General features: G+C 37.5%; 1 protein-coding gene across 1 annotated transcript in view; it reads right to left on the bottom strand.

Annotated features, from left to right (window-relative positions):
- The window catches only part of LOC311055169 (myosin-10), a 120113-nt gene that overhangs the window by 84636 nt on the left and 10865 nt on the right, over positions 1-24612 (bottom strand). The window contains exon 2 of the mRNA XM_084071261.1: positions 5723-6100. Coding sequence (XP_083927387.1) covers positions 5723-6067 — 345 coding nt within the window. The 5' untranslated portion in view covers positions 6068-6100. The remainder of the gene's footprint in view (positions 1-5722; positions 6101-24612) is intronic.

Raw genomic sequence — 24612 nt, 5'->3', positions numbered from 1 at the left:
TAGTAACAGCTGAGCAACGTACAGGCAACGGCAGACACAACAGCCGACCCCATCTGCCATCCCTGATCAGTCAGTCAGTGTGTGTGTGTGTGTGTGTGTGTGTGTGTGTGTGTGTGTGTGTGTGTGTGTGTGTGTGTGTGTGTGTGTGTGTGTGTGTGTTTAGGTTGCTCGCCACTACATTGGGAGGGAACGACACAGTCAGGGCAGAAGCAGGCTTTTGAGAGACTAGACCTTAACCATTCCCTTGACAGTGCTCTAGTGATTTAACCACTTAAGCCTTATAAACTTTGTTGTATGATGAATAGCAAAACTAGCAGATCTACAAGCTCACAACGTGACAATGCAAGTCCAAAAGAGGGCGTTGTTAATAACAAAACCAATCAACACTTTCAGACCAGGCCTTGAAACGTGACTGATACAGAGATGCCAAGCATTCAAAGGCAAAGGGAGTTTTACGTTTATAAGCATGGTGGTACAAAACTGGTTCCGTTCTTTTATGGACTTGCAATAACATGGTAATACTTAAACCAAAGTTAAATTGGGAGCATAACCAAACATCAGAGGCATTTAACTGCAGCAAATGGCAGTAATCTATATTCAACAGGTTTCAGGAGAGTGCAGGGTGCAATGCATATCTGTGTTTGCCAAAACCACGGTCACTGTCAAAGCAAACAGAATTCAAAACAGTCCAATGATAAAAACCATGGCAACAAGGCAAGTAAAATGTATTGTTCCCTGGAAGCAGAAAGGACTAATGTGTGAATTTATTCACACAAAAATAAAGTGAATTGAAGGACCTGAATGATAACTGAAAAGGAAATTATAAATGAAACGCAATGTCTCTTCGACAGGAAAGTAACGAGTCCCTCATTTGTTAGCTTTGTTTTTTAAGTTGTTTAACCTGTTATCCAAACAGGCTGACAGCAACTCTGCTCAAGCCAACACAAAATGAGACAGGACTAGTTTCCTTTGATTGAATTAAATGTTCAATACTCCTAACGACCTATGAGGGAAGGTAAATGTAATTTCCAGGAAAAGAAGAAATGTGGAATAAAGATGAAGGGGGTAAAAGAGAGAGAAAGAGATGATGAGTAAGTATATGTCATTATTCTCCAGAGTCCAGTAAAGAGGAGAAAGAAAGAACGACAGTGGGGAAGAACAAGAGCTGTCGGCAAAAACAGGACAGACACACAGCAGCAGCAATGGGGCAGTGGGCGATGAGAGAAAGGCAGACGGACAGACGTTTTTTCGCCATACAAGAATGCTGAGGCTTTCTGACAGCTGAGGCTTATCTAACGATACAAAGGCCTGCTTGTAGCCCTGCTAGCATAGTGCAGCCTAGCATGTAGCACTGCAGTTATCTGGCGGTGACTCACTCGCTCCAAGAGATAGCAAGCTGCTACAATGAATGAGTTGGTACAACTGGCTGACATGACTTCACATAGATGGAGCCGTCAGATGGGCAAGGAGCCACAGACATAGCCACACATAGGCCAGAGGCTTAAATGGTCATTGAGAACCTAAAGCCTCATTTATACTTTGTCAAATAACAGATTTTTGGTGAGTCCAGAGATTCCATTGTGTGACAAAGTATAAGTTAGGCTTAAAGGTTAGAGTTGCAGACTCCCGCCGGGAACGCTATGGGCGTGTTCTCTCCTCCGCGTCATCAGTACCCATACCCTAGGTGGGGTTGGCGAAAGGGCCTTTCTGTGTGGAGTTTGCATGTTCTCCCTGTGTCCCCTAGGGTAGGTACTCTCACAAAAAAACATGCAGTAATCCTGGTCTCCCCCTGGTCAGCCGGGGCGCCTGATGGAGGGGAAAGGAACTGTTTGGAATAACGTGTTCCTTCCACACGCTACGTCCTACTGGGGAAACTCCCCCGTCAGGTGATAAGAAGCGGTCTGCTAACTCGAAGCATGAGGTCCGTTCGGGGCTCTCCCCAGGCTGGCAGAGGGAGAGTAGCACCCAGGATTACAAGCTGAGGCATTGGCACTGGCTGAAAAATAGGGCTTACAAAAATCGTGGGATAAAATAATTAAATTAAATTAAATAAATGATGGCACTCCAACGCTCACTATTGCAAGGCACTTTTTTCAAAAATCTTTAGGGCTTGATATCAAGTTACTATTAATACAGACAAAATTGATTCACTAAGATTCCATGGCTCTGTGAAAAAGAGGAGGTGATTGTATTTGGCCTCCTTTTTCATTTGCATTACATCTATGAAAATTGCAGGATATATGATTTGTACACTTAGAACCTATCCAAAACCAGGTGTTTGCTTTAAACATTTTTCAGGCAGATTTTTACCCAAAATGTTACTAGTTTGGACCTGTATATTTCATGCAAGCATTACGTATGCCAGCTCTGTACATGACCTCCAGGGAGTGCACAGTTTCACACCAATCTTTCCAACAGTGCTGGAGATTAGTTGTTCACAGACAGACAGAAAGACGGACGCACATACGGCCGGACGGACAGGTCCGAAAACATAGTCTCGGCCAGACCTTCGGCCTGGCAGAGACATTAAATAACTAACAGAAGCAGACCCTCTTATTATTGAATGTATAAATATCAGAGTATGTTGTAAACTTCAGATTTGAAACTTGTCTTATGTAAGTTTATAGCTTGTTGATTGCAAGTGAATGGGGAGATAAAATCCAAACACAGACTCTTTGTCACAGAGGCAAAGAATCTTGGTGAATCCATTTCTACAGTATATGCATTAATTAACCCCTAACTGCTCCCTGGGCACTGTATTAATAGTGCCCACTGCTCCTACTTAGAACGGGTAAATGCAGAGGACACACGCCATGTATGTAATGTATGTGCAAATATATAGACATAGTGACGAATAATACCCCAACAACAACTAATACATTGGTAACTTGATATCATGCCCTATATTCAAAGTTGTAAATATAATCACTTTAACTCAATTTCTCCAGCAGCAGGTGCTTCTGCGTTGGCCAATATGACTCTGCAGATCCTGGCTATAAAAGTTGTATGGTACTGCAGGCCATTGGTTCTCAAAATATGTTAATATAACATCAAAATTACCACTTTAAACCCTATATACAGTGGCTATTTGAAAATAGCCGATCTACAAGCTCACATTGCGTCGCAAATACATATTCATTTGGGGGTCCTTCACATGAAAAGGTTTGAGAACCACTGCTGTAGACAGTGCTGAAAAAGAGCATGCTTGCTCAGCCAAATCCCTGAATAAATCAAGGTTATAAAAATTATTAGTACAGTGGCCACAGTGGGGATGAATACATCACTACCTCTGATAAACAGGCTGTGTTTTATTCAAAGGTTTTTAGTCTATAGTGTACCTTAAGAGAGACACCCGGTATCATGACATGACTTGGATGGGCTAAGCTGAACTGGTCAGATCCATGTAGGTGAGTGTGGATCATAGTGGATTTCTTCCTCTAGTGCTGGCAAAGCACCACAGACACATGTTTTCAATTTCTCTGTCCAGAAGGGGGAAAGTAATGAGCTCCAAATCCAATTTTGAAGCATCAAGGAAAAAAAAAAAGAAAAGGAAAAAAACATAACATAACGTGACACCACAATATGAGAGTGGAAAATTAGTAACTACGAGGCCAACATCCATGGTGCTAAGATGGTAAGCCTTTTATTTCCTAACCTTAAATTGTTTCTCAGATTTACTTTTACTCCATATGACTGAAATGACCTGGGCCAAAAGAGGATACATCTTACAGCCAATGGTGATCTTCCATTATGTCTTTGTCTTGTAAGGAGGATAAATCAAAAGTGACACAATTCCGCCAGCATCCCTGCACCACAGTCTCTCAGGTGATAACCGGCCCACATTCTATTCCTGGAATGCATGTCTCTAAATGGGTCAAGATCACAAGTAGGACAAAGCTAAGGAGCCCCATCTGTAGTCAAATAGGATTATAACGCAGAGTGGGTTGTTACAGCAAAACCGTCAACCATAAACCCAAGTCACGACTCACAATAAATCCAGACAGAAAGCATCAGAATTTCCAAACTACAGTAGATTAACACAATTCGAGATTTTAGACAAGGTGAAACTGTTTCACTCTTTCTTTACAGCTTGGTCCAAAACGTGTTCAGGTTTACACACAGAGGGACCCCCGTAGAGATGTGAAAGGCCTAGAGTAGTAGAGTTGGTTCACCCATCTCTGGGATCAAACAAGGCCTGCTGGAAGGAGGTGATTGGAGCAGGACAAACAAACTGGAGCCGGCAGTGTTTATGGAAGAGGCCTGAGCCCGGCTGAGGTGAGAGGGACGCCAGAGGCACTGGGCAGAGAGGACCCAGTGGAGATGAATGTCTGGTAATGGTTAGAAGACTGGAGTGATCTGTCACTCACTCAGTGTGTTGTGGAGTCACTCAGTGTTCATTCAGATATCACTACAGCCTTTTCCCTAACATGAGGGTCCCCATAGGTTAACCACAGGTCTCACATTTGATGTAAGAAGATCAAGATAGAACACACAGAAGACTCAAGATACAGTTAAAAACTAAAGAGGTTTTGATATTGTTGCATCTATCTTGTCTGTATTTTGTCTTAAATGTTTTTGTCTTTCTTAATATTTTGCTACTTTGCTACACTGTACCACTGTATTGAGAAGAAGAAGACCAATCTTACCATTTTTATGTGGATGATATCCAATTGTATCATTCTTTTAACACTGACAGCCCTGCTGATTTTAATTTTAATGTATTACAGGAGTGTATGTCAGCCATTAAGGCCTGGATGTCAAATAACTTCCTCCAGCTAAACAAGGCTAAAACTGAGGTGCTTATTGTTGCCCCTGACAGCATTGTTCCTAAGGTGGTTGACTGTATTGGGTCCCTCAAAGCTAATGTGCGCTCCAATCTCAGAAACCTTGGCGTTCATTTTGATCAGTCCATGCACCTTGTCACACACATGAAATCAGTAACCCGTACATGTTTCTTCCACCTTAGGAATATTGCAAAACTTAAGTCAATTGTCTCATACCCGTTAGAGATGATCATCCATGCCTTTGTCTCCTCATGCTTGGACTATTGCAATACACTTTTCACCTGCCTCCCTAAAACAACCATGGACCGCCTCCAACTATTTCAAAATGCTGCTGCCAGATTGTTAACCAGGTCCAGCAGAAGGTGCCACATCACTCCAGTCCTGGCCTCTTTGCACTGGCTTCCTGTTAATACAATGTATGGGCACACATTATGTGCCCAGCAGGGCCTTAAGGTCTGCTGAACACGGTCTGTTAGAAGTTCCCCATACTAAACTAAAAACAAAAAGTGACAAAGCCTCCCAAACTTTGGAATGCTCATCCACAGGTCTTGAGAGCTGCAGCCGCTGTGGAAATCTTTAAGGACAACCTTTAAACGCTACTATTTGAACAAGCGTTTGCAGATGTTACATGATTGTATTTCCATGCTTGTTGTGTGAATTGTACAGGCTTTTTTCTTCTTTAATACCTTGTTTTGTTTTTAATCTCACTGTATGTAAAGCACTTTGTGAGATCTCTCTGTGAGAAATGCTATATAAATAAAATGTACCTACTTACTTACTATACTGTATGTGTATAGTATACAATATACGGATAAACCAATATAATATAACCAGAGGATCTTTTGGGTTCTTACTCCCATCCTGAGTGGATGTTTTTGCTATTATTGGTACCTTAAAAAACAGAGAGCCACCAAATGACTCCAAATCTAATTACTCACGTAGATGAGCCCAGAGTAGTACCGGTCCTTCAGGTTGTGGAGCACGGACGCCTCATTAAGGCATGTGAGCTCTGCCATGTCCTCCACCTTGCTGAACTTGGGAGGGTTCATCTTCTGGATGTCATCTTTGTTGACCACAGCCTTCTTCCCATTCTCCGCCAGCTCCACCGAGACCTCCTCTCCGCGCTCCTCCCTGATGCTGGCAGCTTCAAAGCCATGCCGCTCGGAGGGGATCCATACCAGCTTCTTGGCGGTCCAGTCAGCCTGCGAGGCTGGGTTGTAGACCACAGCCCGGTCCACAAACAGGTACCGCTCTGGGTCCTCCTGCCCACTCCGATGAGACATCTTTACTTGGGGTTACCAGGGCAACGATGCCGCCTGCATGGGGCAGATAGGACAAATATAGCATAAGAGTTTATATGACTTATTAGTTATTTCTTTGCTTGAGTTAAACAATTTTGACAAAATAACAAAGGTGCTTGTTTAAACAGTTTAATGCCAGTTATATGACTTATTATTATTATTATTATTATTATTATTATTATAGTTAAGCAAAAGATCAAATGATCAAGTTATCAATTAAATTAGTGGTTCTCAAACTTGTTCATGTCAATGGCCCCTCAAATATTGAATGTATATTTAGGTTAAAGTGTTATAAATGATTTTGATGCTATATTAACTAATTTGGCTGGGGACACCTTATGGAACCCCTGAGGGTCCCCAGACCCCACTTTGAGAACCACTGAGTTAGATCATGTATTCCAAAATGGTAACATTAGTCTATGGGCTATTTCTCCCAAGAAGAAAATCGAGGACAGGATGAAAAACATTTGACTAATCTTATCATACACAAAACTACCAGTATTTAGAATAAGCACACATATTCTATAGTCTATGTAGCCTATATTACCACCAAACAGAGTATGATTTGTATGGGTATGTCATGTGTGCCATTGTTGAAAAGTAAAAGCAAAGAATTTCTGTTGATCAACCCTCAAAAAACAAATGATCCTGGACTAGAGTGATTGAATAAATGATCTCTAAACATTAATGCGCATAGTGCGTATACAACAACACTGAGAACCCCTGCGCACTAGCCAATACATAACAGACGTATATGAACGGCTGTGAATGGCTCGAAATTCAAGACCCATTCGGCGTCGCAACACTTCGGAGTGGGCTACTATTTGTACATATCCGCAAAGCAAAATGATATTGTCCAATTTGTCCAGGTCATATCTCTGAATTAAATGAGGCATGTATATAGCTACTGAATATCATACTGAATCACATGACACTGCATTGGCGAGAACCCAAAACAAGACTGCGGTCACGCTGGCCGCTCTTCAGAGAGAGTCGGTCGCACCAGCCGTGCTTCAAAAATGATTGCGCAGCTACGTGGCTTTTTACGGTTAGGCGAACTGATGGTGCGTTCAATGAAATCGTAAATCCCAGTTACTTCAATATATACATGTAAAAATGTAATAAAACAATCTAAAAACATTGTTTGTGTCTAATGTTCTCGTCTGTAATTATTACCGAAATGTTTTACTGCACAAATTATTAATAATAAAATATTGAAATATTACAGAATCCAGTACAGTTCAATGTAATTTTTTGGAAAATCATAAAAAAAATCTAAAAACAGAGTTATCACCCTGCAACTAAATGTTATTGTGCCCATGTGTGTCCTTTACAATATGTGAATATTACCAATATATTTTACTGTACCGATTATTAATAATAAAATATTGAAATATTACAGAATCCCATCAAATTCAATGTCATTTTTGGAAAATCATAGAAAATTCTAAAAACAGAGTTATCAACCAGCAACTAAATATTATTGTGCCCAAGTGTCTCCTTTACAATATGTAATTATTACCAATATGTTTTACTGCACCGATTATTAATAATAAAATATTTAAATATTACAGAATCCCATCTATTTCAATGTACATTTTAGGAAAATCATTCAGAAAAACATAGTTATCACACAACGACTAAATGTTAATGTGACCCATGGTCTCCTGCAAACCATGGATGATTATAAATATGTTTTACTGTAGCAATTATTACTAATAAAATATTGAAATATTACAGAATCCCATCCATTTCAATGTAATTTTTCAAAAAATCATAAAAAAAATCAAGAAACATAGTTATCACCCAACAACTATATATTAATGTGCCCCATGGTCTCCTGCAAACCATGGATGATTATAAATATGTTTTACTGTAGCAATTATTACTAATAAAATATTGAAATATTACAGAATCCCATCCATTTCAATGTAATTTTTCAAAAAATCATTAAAAAAATCAAGAAACATAGTTATCACCCAACAACTATATATTAATGTGCCCCATGGTCTCCTGTACACCTGTGATGATTATCAATATGTTTTACAGCAGCAATTATGAATAATAAATTATTGAGATATTACAGAATCCCTTCCATTTCAATGTAATTTTTCAAAAAATCATAAAAACTTCAAAGAACATAGTTATCACCCAACAACTATATATTAATGTGCCCCATGGTCTCCTGTACACCTCTGATGATTACCAATATGTTTTAGAGTAGCAATTATTAATAATAAAATATTGAAATATTACAGAATCCCATCCTTTTCAATGTAATTTTCCAAAAAATAATAAAAACTTCAAAGAACATAGTTATCACCCAACAACTATATATTAATGTGCCCCATGGTCTCTTGTACACCTGTGATGATTATCAATATGTTTTACAGCTGCAATTATTAATAATAAATTATTGAAATATTACAGAATCCCATCCATTTCAATGTCATTGTTCAAAAAACCATAGAAAATTCAAAAAACATAGTTATCAACCAACAACTATATATTAATGTGCCCCATGGTCTCTTGTACACCTGTGATGATTACCAATATGTTTTACAGTAGCAAGTATTAATAATAAAATATTGAAATATTACAGAATCCCCATCCATTTCAATGTCATTTTTCAAAAAACCATAAAAACTTCAAAGAACATAGTTATCACCCAACAACTATATATTAATGTGCCCCATGGTCTCTTGTACACCTGTGATGATTATCAATATGTTTTACAGTAGCAATTATTAATAATAAATTATTGAAATATTACAGAATCCCATCCATTTCAATGTCATTTTTCAAAAAATCATAAAAACTTCAAAAAACATAGTTATCACCCAACAACTATATATTAATGTGCCCCATGGTCTCTTGTACACCTGTGATGATTATCAATATGTTTTACAGTAGCAATTATTAATAATAAATTATTGAAATATTACAGAATCCCATCCATTTCAATATAATTTTTCAAAAAATCATAAAAACTTCAAAGAACATAGTTATCACCCAACAACTATATATTAATGTGCCCCATGGTCTCGTGTACACCTCTGATGATTATCAATATGTTTTACAGTAGCAATTATTAATAAAAAAATATTGAAATATTACAGAATCCCATCCATTTCAATATAATTTTTCAAAAAATCATAAAAACTTCAAAGAACATAGTTATCAGCCAACAAGTATATATTAATCTGCCCCATGGTCTCGTGTACACCTGTGATGATTATCAATATGTTTTACAGTAGCAATTATTAATAATAAATTATTGAAATATTACAGAATCCCATCCATTTCAATGTAATTTTTCAAAAAACCATAAAAACTTCAAAGAACTTAGTTATCACCCAACAACTATATATTAATGTGCCCCATGGTCTCGTGTACACCTCTGATGATTATCAATATGTTTTACAGTAGCAATTATTAATAATAATAAATTATTGAAATATTACAGAATCCCATCCATTTCAATGTCATTTTTCAAAAAATCATAAAAATTTCAAAGAACATAGTTATCACCCAACAACTATATTAATGTTCCCCATGGTCTCTTGTACACCTGTGATGATTATCAATATGATTTACAGCAGCAATTATTAATAAAAAAATTATTGAAATATTACAGAATCCTATCCATTTCAATGTAATCTTTAGAAAAATCATAAGTAATCCAAAAAACATAGTTATCGCCCAACAACTATATATTAATGTGCCCCATGGTCTCTTGTACACCTGTGATGATTATCAATATGATTTACAGCAGCAATTATTAATAATAAATTATTGAAATATTACAGAATCCTATCCATTTCAATGTAATCCTTAGAAAAATCATAAGGAATCCAAAAAACATAGTTATCGCCCAACAACTATATATTAATGTGCCCCATGGTCTCTTGTACACCTGTGATGATTATCAATATGATTTACAGCAGCAATTATTAATAATAAATTATTGAAATATTACAGAATCCTATCCATTTCAATGTAATCCTTAGAAAAATCATAAGGAATCCAAAAAACATAGTTATCGCCCAACAACTATATATTAATGTTCCCCATGGTCTCTTGTACACCTGTGATGATTATCAATATATTTTACATCAGCAATTATTAATAATAAATTATTGAAATATTACAGAATCCCATCCATTTCAATGTAATCTTTAGAAAAATCATAAGAAATCCAAAAAACATAGTTATCACCCAACAACTATATATTAATGTGCCCCTAGGTCTCTTGTACACCTGTGATGATTATCAATATGTTTTACAGCAGTAATTATTAATAATAAATTATTGAAATATTACAGAATCCTATCCATTTCAATGTAATCTTTAGAAAAATCATAAGTAATCCAAAAAACATAGTTATCGCCCAACAACTATATATTAATGTGCCCCATGGTCCCTTGTACACCTGTGATGATTATCAATATGATTTACAGCAGCAATTATTAATAATAAATTATTGAAATATTACAGAATCCTATCCATTTCAATGTAATCTTTAGAAAAATCATAAGTAATCCAAAAAACATAGTTATCGCCCAACAACTATATATTAATGTGCCCCATGGTCTCTTGTACACCTGTGATGATTATCAATATGATTTACAGCAGCAATTATTAATAATAAATTATTGAAATATTACAGAATCCTATCCATTTCAATGTAAACCTTAGAAAAATCATAAGAAATCCAAGAAACATAGTTATCACCCAACAACTATATATTAATGTGCCCCTAGGTCTCTTGTACACCTGTGATGATTATCAATATGTTTTACAGCAGCAATTATTAATAATAAATTATTGAAATATTACAGAATCCCATCCGTTTCAATGTAATCTTTAGAAAAATCATAACAAATCCAAAAAACATAGTTATCACCCAACAACTATATATTAATGTGCCCCTAGGTCTCTTGTACACCTGTGATGATTATCAATATGTTTTACAGCAGCAATTATTAATAATACATTATTGAAATATTACAGAATCCCTTCCATTTCAATGTAATTTTTCAAAAAATCATGGAAAATTCAAAAAACATAGTTATCACCCAACAACTATATATTAATGTTCCCCATGGTCTCTTGTACACCTGTGATGATTATCAATATGTTTTACAGCAGCAATTATTAATAATAAATTATTGAAATATTACAGAATCCCATCCGTTTCAATGTAATCTTTAGAAGAATCATAACAAATCCAAAAAACATAGTTATCACCCAACAACTATATATTAATGTGCCCCTAGGTCTCTTGTACACCTGTGATGATTATCAATATGTTTTACAGCAGCAATTATTAATAATAAATTATTGAAATATTACAGAATCCTATCCATTTCAATGTAATCTTTAGAAAAATCTTAAGTAATCCAAAAAACATAGTTATCGCCCAACAACTATATATTAATGTGCCCCATGGTCTCTTGTACACCTGTGATGATTATCAATATGTTTTACAGCAGCAATTATTAATAATAAATTATTGAAATATTACAGAATCCCATCCGTTTCAATGTAATCTTTAGAAAAATCATAACAAATCCAAAAAACATAGTTATCACCCAACAACTATATATGAATGTGCCCCTAGGTCTCTTGTACACCTGTGATGATTATCAATATGTTTTACAGCAGCAATTATTAATAATAAATTATTGAAATATTACAGAATCCTATCCATTTCAATGTAATCTTTAGAAAAATCTTAAGTAATCCAAAAAACATAGTTATCGCCCAACAACTATATATTAATGTGCCCCATGGTCTCTTGTACACCTGTGATGATTATCAATATGTTTTACAGCAGCAATTATTAATAATAATTTATTGAAATATTACAGAATCCCATCCGTTTCAATGTAATCTTTAGAAAAATCATAACAAATCCAAAAAACATAGTTATCACCCAACAACTATATATTAATGTGCCCCTAGGTCTCTTGTACACCTGTGATGATTATCAATATGTTTTACAGCAGCAATTATTAATAATAAATTATTGAAATATTACAGAATCCCATCCGTTTCAATGTAATCTTTAGAAGAATCATAACAAATCCAAAAAACATAGTTATCACCCAACAACTATATATTAATGTGCCCCTAGGTCTCTTGTACACCTGTGATGATTATCAATATGTTTTACAGCAGCAATTATTAATAAAAAATTATTGAAATATTACAGAATCCCATCCGTTTCAATGTAATCTTTAGAAGAATCATAACAAATCCAAAAAACATAGTTATCACCCAACAACTATATATTAATGTGCCCCTAGGTCTCTTGTACACCTGTGATGATTATCAATATGTTTTACAGCAGCAATTATTAATAATAAATTATTGAAATATTACAGAATCCCATCCGTTTCAATGTAATCTTTAGAAGAATCATAACAAATCCAAAAAACATAGTTATCACCCAACAACTATATATTAATGTGCCCCTAGGTCTCTTGTACACCTGTGATGATTATCAATATGTTTTACAGCAGCAATTATTAATAATAAATTATTGAAATATTACAGAATCCCATCCGTTTCAATGTAATCTTTAGAAGAATCATAACAAATCCAAAAAACATAGTTATCACCCAACAACTATATATTAATGTGCCCCTAGGTCTCTTGTACACCTGTGATGATTATCAATATGTTTTACAGCAGCAATTATTAATAATAAATTATTGAAATATTACAGAATCCTATCCATTTCAATGTAATCTTTAGAAAAATCTTAAGTAATCCAAAAAACATAATTATCGCCCAACAACTATATATTAATGTGCCCCATGGTCTCTTGTACACCGGTGATGATTATCAATATGTTTTACAGCAGCAATTATTAATAATAAATTATTGAAATATTACAGAATCCCATCCGTTTCAATGTAATCTTTAGAAAAATCATAACAAATCCAAAAAACATAGTTATCACCCAACAACTATATATTAATGTGCCCCTAGGTCTCTTGTACACCTCTGATGATTATCAATATGTTTTACAGCAGCAATTATTAATAATAAAATATTGAAATATTACAGAATCCTATCCGTTTCAATGTAATCTTTAGAAAAATCATAAGAAATCCAAAAAACATAGTTATCACCCAACAACTATATATTAATGTGCCCCTAGGTCTCTTGTACACCTGTGATGATTATCAATATGTTTTACAGCAGCAACTATTAATAATAAATTATTGAAATATTACAGAATCCCATCCGTTTCAATGTAATCTTTAGAAAAATCATAAGAAATCCAAAAAACATAGTTATCACCCAACAACTATATATTAATGTGCCCCATGGTCTCTTGTACACCTGTGATGATTATCAATATGTTTTACAGCTGCAATTATTAATAATAAATTATTGAAATATTACAGAATCCCATCCATTTCAATGTCATTGTTCAAAAAACCATAGAAAATTCAAAAAACATAGTTATCAACCAACAACTATATATTAATGTGCCCCATGGTCTCTTGTACACCTGTGATGATTACCAATATGTTTTACAGTAGCAAGTATTAATAATAAAATATTGAAATATTACAGAATCCCCATCCATTTCAATGTCATTTTTCAAAAAACCATAAAAACTTCAAAAAACATAGTTATCACCCAACAACTATATATTAATGTGCCCCATGGTCTCTTGTACACCTGTGATGATTATCAATATGTTTTACAGTAGCAATTATTAATAATAAATTATTGAAATATTACAGAATCCCATCCATTTCAATATAATTTTTCAAAAAATCATAAAAACTTCAAAGAACATAGTTATCACCCAACAACTATATATTAATGTGCCCCATGGTCTCGTGTACACCTCTGATGATTATCAATATGTTTTACAGTAGCAATTATTAATAATAAATTATTGAAATATTACAGAATCCCATCCATTTCAATGTAATTTTTCAAAAAACCATAAAAACTTCAAAGAACATAGTTATCACCCAACAACTATATATTAATGTGCCCCATGGTCTCGTGTACACCTCTGATGATTATCAATATGTTTTACAGTAGCAATTATTAATAATAATAAATTATTGAAATATTACAGAATCCCATCCATTTCAATGTCATTTTTCAAAAAATCATAAAAACTTCAAAGAACATAGTTATCACCCAACAACTATATTAATGTTCCCCATGGTCTCTTGTACACCTGTGATGATTATCAATATCATTTACAGCAGCAATTATTAATAAAAAAATTATTGAAATATTACAGAATCCTATCCATTTCAATGTAATCTTTAGAAAAATCATAAGTAATCCAAAAAACATAGTTATCGCCCAACAACTATATATTAATGTGCCCCATGGTCTCTTGTACACCTGTGATGATTATCAATATGATTTACAGCAGCAATTATTAATAATAAATTATTGAAATATTACAGAATCCTATCCATTTCAATGTAATCCTTAGAAAAATCATAAGGAATCCAAAAAACATAGTTATCGCCCAACAACTATATATTAATGTTCCCCATGGTCTCTTGTACACCTGTGATGATTATCAATATGTTTTAAAGCAGCAATTATTAATAATAAATTATTGAAATATTACAGAATCCCATCCGTTTCAATGTAATCTTTAGAAAAATCATAAGAAATCCAAAAAATATAGTTATCACCCAACAACTATATATTAATGTGCCCCTAGGTCTCTTGTACACCTGTGATGACTGTCAATATGTTTTACAGCAGCAATTATTAATACAAATTATTGAAATATTACAGAATCCCATCCATTTCAATGTATTTTTTCAAAAAATCATGGAAAATTCAAAAAACATAGTTATCACCTAACAACTATATATTAATGTTCCCCATGGTCTCTTGTACACCTGTGATGATTATCAATATGTTTTACAGCAGCAATTATTAATAATAAATTATTGAAATATTACAGAATCCCATCCGTTTCAATGTAATCTTTAGAAAAATCATAACAAATCCAAAAAACATAGTTATCACCCAACAACTATATATTAATGTGCCCCTAGGTCTCTTGTACACCTGTGATGATTATCAAAATGTTTTACAGCAGCAAGTATTAATAATAAAATATTGAAATATTACAGAATCCCATCCATTTCAATGCCATTCTTTAAAAAATCATAAACATTTAAAAAAAAACATAGTTATCACCCAACAACTATATATTAATGTGCCCCATGGTCTCTTGTACACCTGTGATGATTATCAATATGATTTACAGCAGCAATTATTAATAATAAATTATTGAAATATTACAGAATCCCATCCGTTTCAATGTAATCTTTAGAAGAATCATAACAAATCCAAAAAACATAGTTATCACCCAACAACTACATATTAATGTGCCCCTAGGTCTCTTGTACACCTGTGATGATTATCAATATGTTTTACAGCAGCAATTATTAATAATAAATTATTGAAATATTACAGAATCCTATCCATTTCAATGTAATCTTTAGAAAAATCATAACAAATCCAAAAAACATAGTTATCGCCCAACAACTATATATTAATGTGCCCCATGGTCTCTTGTACACCTGTGATGATTATCAATATGTTTTACAGCAGCAATTATTAATAATAAATTATTGAAATATTACAGAATCCCATCCGTTTCAATGTAATCTTTAGAAAAATCATAACAAATCCAAAAAACATAGTTATCACCCAACAACTATATATGAATGTGCCCCTAGGTCTCTTGTACACCTGTGATGATTATCAATATGTTTTACAGCAGCAATTATTAATAATAAATTATTGAAATATTACAGAATCCTATCCATTTCAATGTAATCTTTAGAAAAATCTTAAGTAATCCAAAAAACATAGTTATCGCCCAACAACTATATATTAATGTGCCCCATGGTCTCTTGTACACCTGTGATGATTATCAATATGTTTTACAGCAGCAATTATTAATAATAAATTATTGAAATATTACAGAATCCCATCCGTTTCAATGTAATCTTTAGAAAAATCATAACAAATCCAAAAAACATAGTTATCACCCAACAACTATATATTAATGTGCCCCTAGGTCTCTTGTACACCTGTGATGATTATCAATATGTTTTACAGCAGCAATTATTAATAATAAATTATTGAAATATTACAGAATCCCATCCGTTTCAATGTAATCTTTAGAAGAATCATAACAAATCCAAAAAACATAGTTATCACCCAACAACTATATATTAATGTGCCCCTAGGTCTCTTGTACACCTGTGATGATTATCAATATGTTTTACAGCAGCAATTATTAATAATAAATTATTGAAATATTACAGAATCCTATCCATTTCAATGTAATCTTTAGAAAAATCTTAAGTAATCCAAAAAACATAATTATCGCCCAACAACTATATATTAATGTGCCCCATGGTCTCTTGTACACCTGTGATGATTATCAATATGTTTTACAGCAGCAATTATTAATAATAAATTATTGAAATATTACAGAATCCCATCCGTTTCAATGTAATCTTTAGAAAAATCATAACAAATCCAAAAAACATAGTTATCACCCAACAACTATATATTAATGTGCCCCTAGGTCTCTTGTACACCTGTGATGATTATCAATATGTTTTACAGCAGCAATTATTAATAATAAATTATTGAAATATTACAGAATCCCATCCGTTTCAATGTAATCTTTAGAAGAATCATAACAAATCCAAAAAACATAGTTATCACCCAACAACTATATATTAATGTGCCCCTAGGTCTCTTGTACACCTGTGATGATTATCAATATGTTTTACAGCAGCAATTATTAATAATAAATTATTGAAATATTACAGAATCCTATCCATTTCAATGTAATCTTTAGAAAAATCTTAAGTAATCCAAAAAACATAATTATCGCCCAACAACTATATATTAATGTGCCCCATGGTCTCTTGTACACCTGTGATGATTATCAATATGTTTTACAGCAGCAATTATTAATAATAAATTATTGAAATATTACAGAATCCCATCCGTTTCAATGTAATCTTTAGAAAAATCATAACAAATCCAAAAAACATAGTTATCACCCAACAACTATATATGAATGTGCCCCTAGGTCTCTTGTACACCTGTGATGATTATCAATATGTTTTACAGCAGCAATTATTAATAATAAATTATTGAAATATTACAGAATCCTATCCATTTCAATGTAATCTTTAGAAAAATCTTAAGTAATCCAAAAAACATAGTTATCGCCCAACAACTATATATTAATGTGCCCCATGGTCTCTTGTACACCTGTGATGATTATCAATATGTTTTACAGCAGCAATTATTAATAATAAATTATTGAAATATTACAGAATCCCATCCGTTTCAATGTAATCTTTAGAAAAATCATAACAAATCCAAAAAACATAGTTATCACCCAACAACTATATATTAATGTGCCCCTAGGTCTCTTGTACACCTGTGATGATTATCAATATGTTTTACAGCAGCAATTATTAATAATAAATTATTGAAATATTACAGAATCCCATCCGTTTCAATGTAATCTTTAGAAGAATCATAACAAATCCAAAAAACATAGTTATCACCCAACAACTATATATTAATGTGCCCCTAGGTCTCTTGTACACCTGTGATGATTATCAATATGTTTTACAGCAGCAATTATTAATAATAAATTATTGAAATATTACAGAATCCTATCCATTTCAATGTAATCTTTAGAAAAATCTTAAGTAATCCAAAAAACATAATTATCGCCCAACAACTATATATTAATGTGCCCCATGGTCTCTTGTACACCTGTGATGATTATCAATATGTTTTACAGCAGCAATTATTAATAATACATTATTGAAATATTACAGAATCCCATCCGTTTCAATGTAATCTTTAGAAAAATCATAACAAATCCAAAAAACATAGTTATCACCCAACAACTATATATTAATGTGCCCCTAGGTCTCTTGTACACCTGTGATGATTATCAATATGTTTTACAGCAGCAATTATTAATAATAAATTATTGAAATATTACAGAATCCCATCCGTTTCAATGTAATCTTTAGAAGAATCATAACAAATCCAAAAAACATAGTTATCACCCAACAACTATATATTAATGTGCCCCTAGGTCTCTTGTACACCTGTGATGATTATCAATATGTTTTACAGCAGCAATTATTAATAATAAATTATTGAAATATTACAGAATCCTATCCATTTCAATGTAATCTTTAGAAAAATCTTAAGTAATCCAAAAAACATAATTATCGCCCAACAACTATATATTAATGTGCCCCATGGTCTCTTGTACACCTGTGATGATTATCAATATGTTTTACAGCAGCAATTATTAATAATAAATTATTGAAATATTACAGAATCCCATCCGTTTCAATGTAATCTTTAGAAAAATCATAACAAATCCAAAAAACTTAGTTATCACCCAACAACTATATATTAATGTGCCCCTAGGTCTCTTGTACACCTCTGATGATTATCAATATGTTTTACAGCAGCAATTATTAATAATAAAATATTGAAATATTACAGAATCCTATCCGTTTCAATGTAATCTTTAGAAAAATCATAAGAAATCCAAAAAACATAGTTATCACCCAACAACTATATATTAATGTGCCCCTAGGTCTCTTGTACACCTGTGATGATTATCAATATGTTTTACAGCAGCAATTATAAATTATACATTATTGAAATATTACAGAATCCCATCCATTTCAATGTAATTTTTCAAAAAATCATGGAAAATTCAAAAAACATAGTTATCACCCAACAACTATATATTAATGTTCCCCATGGTCTCTTGTACACCTGTGATGATTATCAATATGTTTTACAGCAGCAATTATTAATGATAAATTATTGAAATATTACAGAATCCCATCCGTTTCAATGTAATCTTTAGAAAAATCATAACAAATCCAAAAAACATAGTTATCACCCAACAACTATATATTAATGTGCCCCTAGGTCTCTTGTACACCTGTGATGATTATCAATATGTTTTACAGCAGCAATTATTAATAATAAAATATTGAAATATTACAGAATCCCATCCATTTCAATGCAATTCTTTAAAAAATCATAAACATTTCAAAAAACATAGTTATCACCCAACAACTATATATTAATGTGCCCCATGGTCTCTTGTACACCTCTGATGATTATCAATATGATTTACAGCAGCAATTATTAATAATAAATTATTGAAATATTACAGAATCCTATCCATTTCAATGTAATCTTTAGAAAAATCATAAGTAATCCAAAAAACATAGTTATCGCCCAACAACTATATATTAATGTGCCCCATGGTCTCTTGTACACCTGTGATGATTATCAATATGATTTACATCAGCAATTATTAATAATAAATTATTGAAATATTACAGAATCTTATCCATTTCAATGTAATCCTTAGAAAAATCATAAGAAATCCAAGAAACATAGTTATCACCCAACAACTATATATTAATGTGCCCCTAGGTCTCTTGTACACCTGTGATGATTATCAATATGTTTTACAGCAGCAATTATTAATAATAAATTATTGAAATATTACAGAATCCCATCCATTCCAATGTAATTTTTCAAAAAATCATGGAAAATTCAAAAAACATAGTTATCACCCAACAACTATATATTAATGTGCCCCATGGTCTCCTGAACACCTGTGATGATTATCAATATGTTTTACAGCAGCAATTATTAATAATAAATTATTGAAACATTACAGAATCCCATCCATTTCAATGTCATTTTTCAAAAATTATAGCGTAGCTTTAAGCAACTGCTTACTATGGGATATCATCGCCCCCTGGCGATCGCACAGAGCAACAACAGGACTCACGGAACTCCAATGTCCATTGGATAAGGGCCGTATGACGCAAACCGGAAACCGGTAGTGGTATAAATACCACTGCGTCACATAGCGCTTCTTCTTCTCTGCCAACGCGAAGCACACGGAGCCAACGAAGGCTAGCAGCCTAGCCTTTTGTTCGTCTCGTGTCTCGACGGAAGAGGGAAAAGATGGAGGCACCTCGTCACTGCGCGTTCCGAGGATGCGGTTTCCTGGTCGCTGCGGACGACGACCGCTGCCTCTGCATCTCCTGCCTTGGCCCGAGCCATGGCTGGCTCACTTGCGAGCGGGTTCAGGACAAAGGCGGCTGCGGGCCATGCGGGATGTTCTCCGAGGCCCAGCTAGACCGGCGCCTGCAAAGGGTTATGGACCTAGCGGCCTCGACAAGCGGCGGTGCTAGCCCCGAAGCTCCCCCAGCAAAGGCACCGAGGAAGCTCGCACTAGCCCGGGGGCCTTGGGCCCTCCGCTCCACTCGGCCCCACGCGCCAGTGGAGCCATCAGCAAGGTCCGGGATGAGCAGGCCTCGAGGGCCGCTCCCTCATCCCCCGACCGAGAGGTCGCTGCCGAGGCTGTCGGGCCTCCCCTCCTTCTCCCCCACCACCTCCATCGCCGCATGGGGAGACAATGCCACGGAATTCAGCGACTCGGACGGCGAGGACGAGGAATTCATCGTGGTGGTGGACGAGGAGGAGGATGTAGGCCCAACATGGCTCTCACAGCCGACTTAGAGAGACTACAGTGGCTCGAGCTCGCCTCTGGTTGCAAGGCCATCTTGACCTCGGGTCTGAAAAGCCTCTCGCTCAAACCGGACAACCTCTTCGACACCGCTGCCGACTGGATCATCAAGACCAAGGCGGCGGAGAAGCAGCTCGAGGAGACAACCACAGGCCTCCTCTCAACCCCCGTAACCCCCGCTGTGGCCAGGCCTCAACAGCAAGGGGCTGCGGGCGGCAGACGTACCTCTGGACGTCAGCGTGGTGCATCCAGGGCGTCCTCCACCAGAGCTAGTTCCTGGGAGCGACCCGATAGCTCTCTTGGTTTCCAGGACGTAAGGCGTAAGGACGACAAGAAAGCTGGGTAAGTACTACACCGGGGCAAGGTTCCGAGACTACGTCTGGAGAGCCGACAGCGTCTCGTATCCCCATGGGAACGGGCGCGCGCTCTGTGACGAGACCGACATTAGCCCAGCTAGCGCTACCGAGCAATGCTACAGGGCGGATGTCTACGGTGTGTGGGATTCCCCGTCTACGTCACGGGCTTTCCCCACCGTCGATCGGTCAGAGCCCGACGTGGCAGGTGACGTCAGCAGCCCCCACCATCCCCACGAACCCTCTCGCTCGATGCTTTTCCGAATGGAAAGCATGCAAACCGAATCCTTGGGTGCTGCGCACCATGTTAACAGGATACAGGTTGCAATTTTCGAGCAAACCTCCACTATCGGGCAAGATAGTGTTCTCCCACGCGTCGGGCCAAGCGGCCATAACGCTGAGGGAAGATGTTTCAGCTCTCCTGAGCAAGGGTGCAATCAGTGATTTATCTCCGGATCAGAACCGACTGGGTTATTATTCGGAGTTTTTCCTGGTGAAAAGAAGAGGGGTGCGTAAGACCTATTCTGAACCTGAAGGGTTTGAACAGAATTCTGAAGGTTTTTATATTAAACTTCGTATGCTCACAACAGCGACGCTGTTGAAGACGATACGAAAAAGCAATTGGTGGACGGGTATAGATATCAAGGATACCTATCTTTACGTCCCAATCTAACCGCCGCACCGCAAAGTCCCTGCGCTTCGGTTACAAAGGCGAGACGTGCGAGCATGCGGTACTCCCGTCCGGCATGTCACTAAGCCACAGGGTTTTTTTCGTGACTGTGCACGGAGGCGGCGATAGCCCCGCTGCGGCAGCAGGGTCTGCGTCTGGCGACATATGTAGACAACTGGCTGCTGGCAGCGGACTTCAGGGTGGAGGTGGCACGGCACACGGAGGTGGCCATTACGCACCTGCAGTCCCTGGGCTTCACAATCGACGCTCAGGAGTGCGCTCTGATTCTTCCCAGCTAGCCACCTTCGTGGGAATTTTGGATTCCACCACGATGGTTGCGCGCCTGTCTCAGGACAGGACGGCGAGCTCTTTGACATGTGTGCGCTCCCTGCGCCTGGGGCGCCGGGTCATGTGCAGGACATGCATGCAAGCCGCGGGTCTCATGGCTTCGGCCATACGCCTGACCCGGTTGGGCAGATTCCACGAGAGACCTTTCCAGCGATGGATGCGGTCTCTGAGGATACCGCAGACGGAAAGTGGTAGTGACATCACAGTTTGTGTCGTCACTCGAACCATGAACACACACGGCCTTCCTATCCAGAGGGGTCAGGATAAGGGTAGGCACAGTAGTGTCCTGGAAGGTGATTACCATGGACGCCAGCTTCTCAGGTGAGGATACCTGGAGTTGCTGGGAGTCTTCCTCGCTCTCGAGGGTTTCAAGAGCCACATCGTGGGGTGCCATGTCCTGGTCAGAACGGAGAATGTCACAACGATGTGTTCTGCCTACAAACAAGGAGGCTTGGGGTCTCTTGTTTTGGTCTGATTAGCGCGCGTGCTGACGCCTTGGAGCGTACAACATTCGGCTTCACTACGCGCCACTCATGTACCGGGCCTCCTGAGACAGCGGTGCAGACCGGTTGTCCAAAACCAGGGCTCCGGTACGGGGACTGGCCACTATGCCCGAGGACGTTGGGCCTGATCTGGGCCCGGTTCGGCCGGGCCCAAGTCGGCCTGGTGGCTCCAAGAAGAACGCGGAGTGCTCGCGGTTCTTCTCGATCGATCACCTTAGGAGTAGACGCCTTGGCACACGGGTTGGCCGGGCATGCTACTCTGCAAAATGTGTCTCCACCCCTAGACCTGATTCGTCCAACACTGGAAAGGATCAGGATCCAGGGCGGAGTGGTCCTGCTGGTGGTACCAGCGTGGGGCTCTTGGAGGTCGGAGATCACTCCCCTCCTCTGTGATGAGCCATGGCCTCTCCCCCGGTTCAGGATCCTCCTGAGACAGGGTGGGGACGAGGTGTTCCACGAGGACCCCCAGGGACTAGACCTGTGGGTTTACCCCTCGAAGAGTCGAGTCTGGGCCCGCAAGGGCTGCCCCCCTGACGTGGTGGCCACCTTTCAGGGGGCGAGAGCAGAATCCACCGGAGGTCGGTACGATATCTGGTGGAATATGTTCGAAACATGGTGCCTGGAGTAGTCACCTCCGGTGATTGCTTTTCAGGCACCCGGGAGAAGCGTTCTGATCTACCTGCTGGGCAGGCTGGACCACGACTTGGCCTTCTCCACCTTGAAGCCTCAAAACGGTGCTCCTGGTGGCCCTTTTTACGGCATGACGCGTCTGTGACATGCAGGTGCTCTCGGTGAGTGGGGCTGCATGTTGTTTTCGGACGACGGCAGGAGGGTTTTGTTGAAACCCAACTTGGCCTTTGTGTCCCACACCGGCGCAGTTGCGGGGACTGGGGGCTTTTCATCCTCCGCCGTTCTTTTCGGCAAAGGATGAACGGTTACTTTGTCTCTGTCCAGTGAGGGCTCTGAAGCTCTACTGTTAGAGGACAGCTATGGGCCGTAGGTCGTCTCAGCCTTTCGTCGCCTTTGGCCGAGGTCAGAGGTAGGCGATGGCTAAACCGACCCTGTCCAGGTGGATTGTGGAGGCGATTCGGTTGGGTGCAGTACGTTAGTCCGACAGCGCATTTCTCCGACAGCGCAGCGCTCCGACGTTTCCAATACTAAACCCGAACCAAACCCGCACCCTAACCCAGAAAACAGACCTAAAACAGAACTTCACACCCACAGGTGTGAGGTGTGAAGGCACTCCCTTCCTTAAAAAACAGCCCACTCAGCCCTTCAAAGGGAGGAAGGGGGTGAGAAATTAGAGCAACTGAAATTTCACACCCAGAGGGGAGAGAGTACTTCAAAAGTCCCTCCCTGTAAACAGGAACTCCACACCCAGAGGTGAGAGGATGATAATAATAATAATAAAATATTTTTGCAAATGTGAAAACTTAGCCATTTAAAATAGGATCAACATGAGAGTTGGAATATGTTTTTGCAAATGTGAAAACTTAGCCAGTTAAAATAGGACCATTTGGTATGCGGTCTAATATAGAAAAGACTCAGGAATCTGGACAATCCTGCCCTCAGCAGTCACTGGGAAGGTCAGTTGGGGCAAACGCAGTCCCCACAAACATCATTTACGATTCTGTGCCTATCGGTACATAACTCGGACGGCGCTGAGTCGACTTGCAGCCCATCGGCTGGTCGTCGCGGGCACTCGCGCCTGGAGGCGCTCGGGCGCGACTCCTCAGCCTCAAGGTCTGTTGAGTCGGCGCGCCTCCGTCATGGTCCAAAACTATATTTGTTTTCTTAAATCTTTTATTGAGTCCTAATCCTGTACCATTCTTATAATGAGATTATGGATGATTTTTTGGTATGCGGTCCAGGTGGGACTCAGGATGACTGGACTTACCTGCCATGCAAAGTCCCCAGTGAGCACTTCTCACAAAGTTCACTGGCAATTTTATTTTATTTTATAGTTTGTAAACATGCCTAAAAACCTAAACCTTAAAGAAAGGTTA

The sequence above is a fragment of the Gymnoscopelus microlampas genome (assembly GCF_963454915.1).
Source record: "Gymnoscopelus microlampas genome assembly, chromosome: 11".
Classification (NCBI taxonomy): domain Eukaryota; kingdom Metazoa; phylum Chordata; class Actinopteri; order Myctophiformes; family Myctophidae; genus Gymnoscopelus; species Gymnoscopelus microlampas.
The sequence above is the reverse complement of the archived record's forward strand: the minus strand, read 5'-3'. Positions and strand labels throughout refer to the sequence as shown.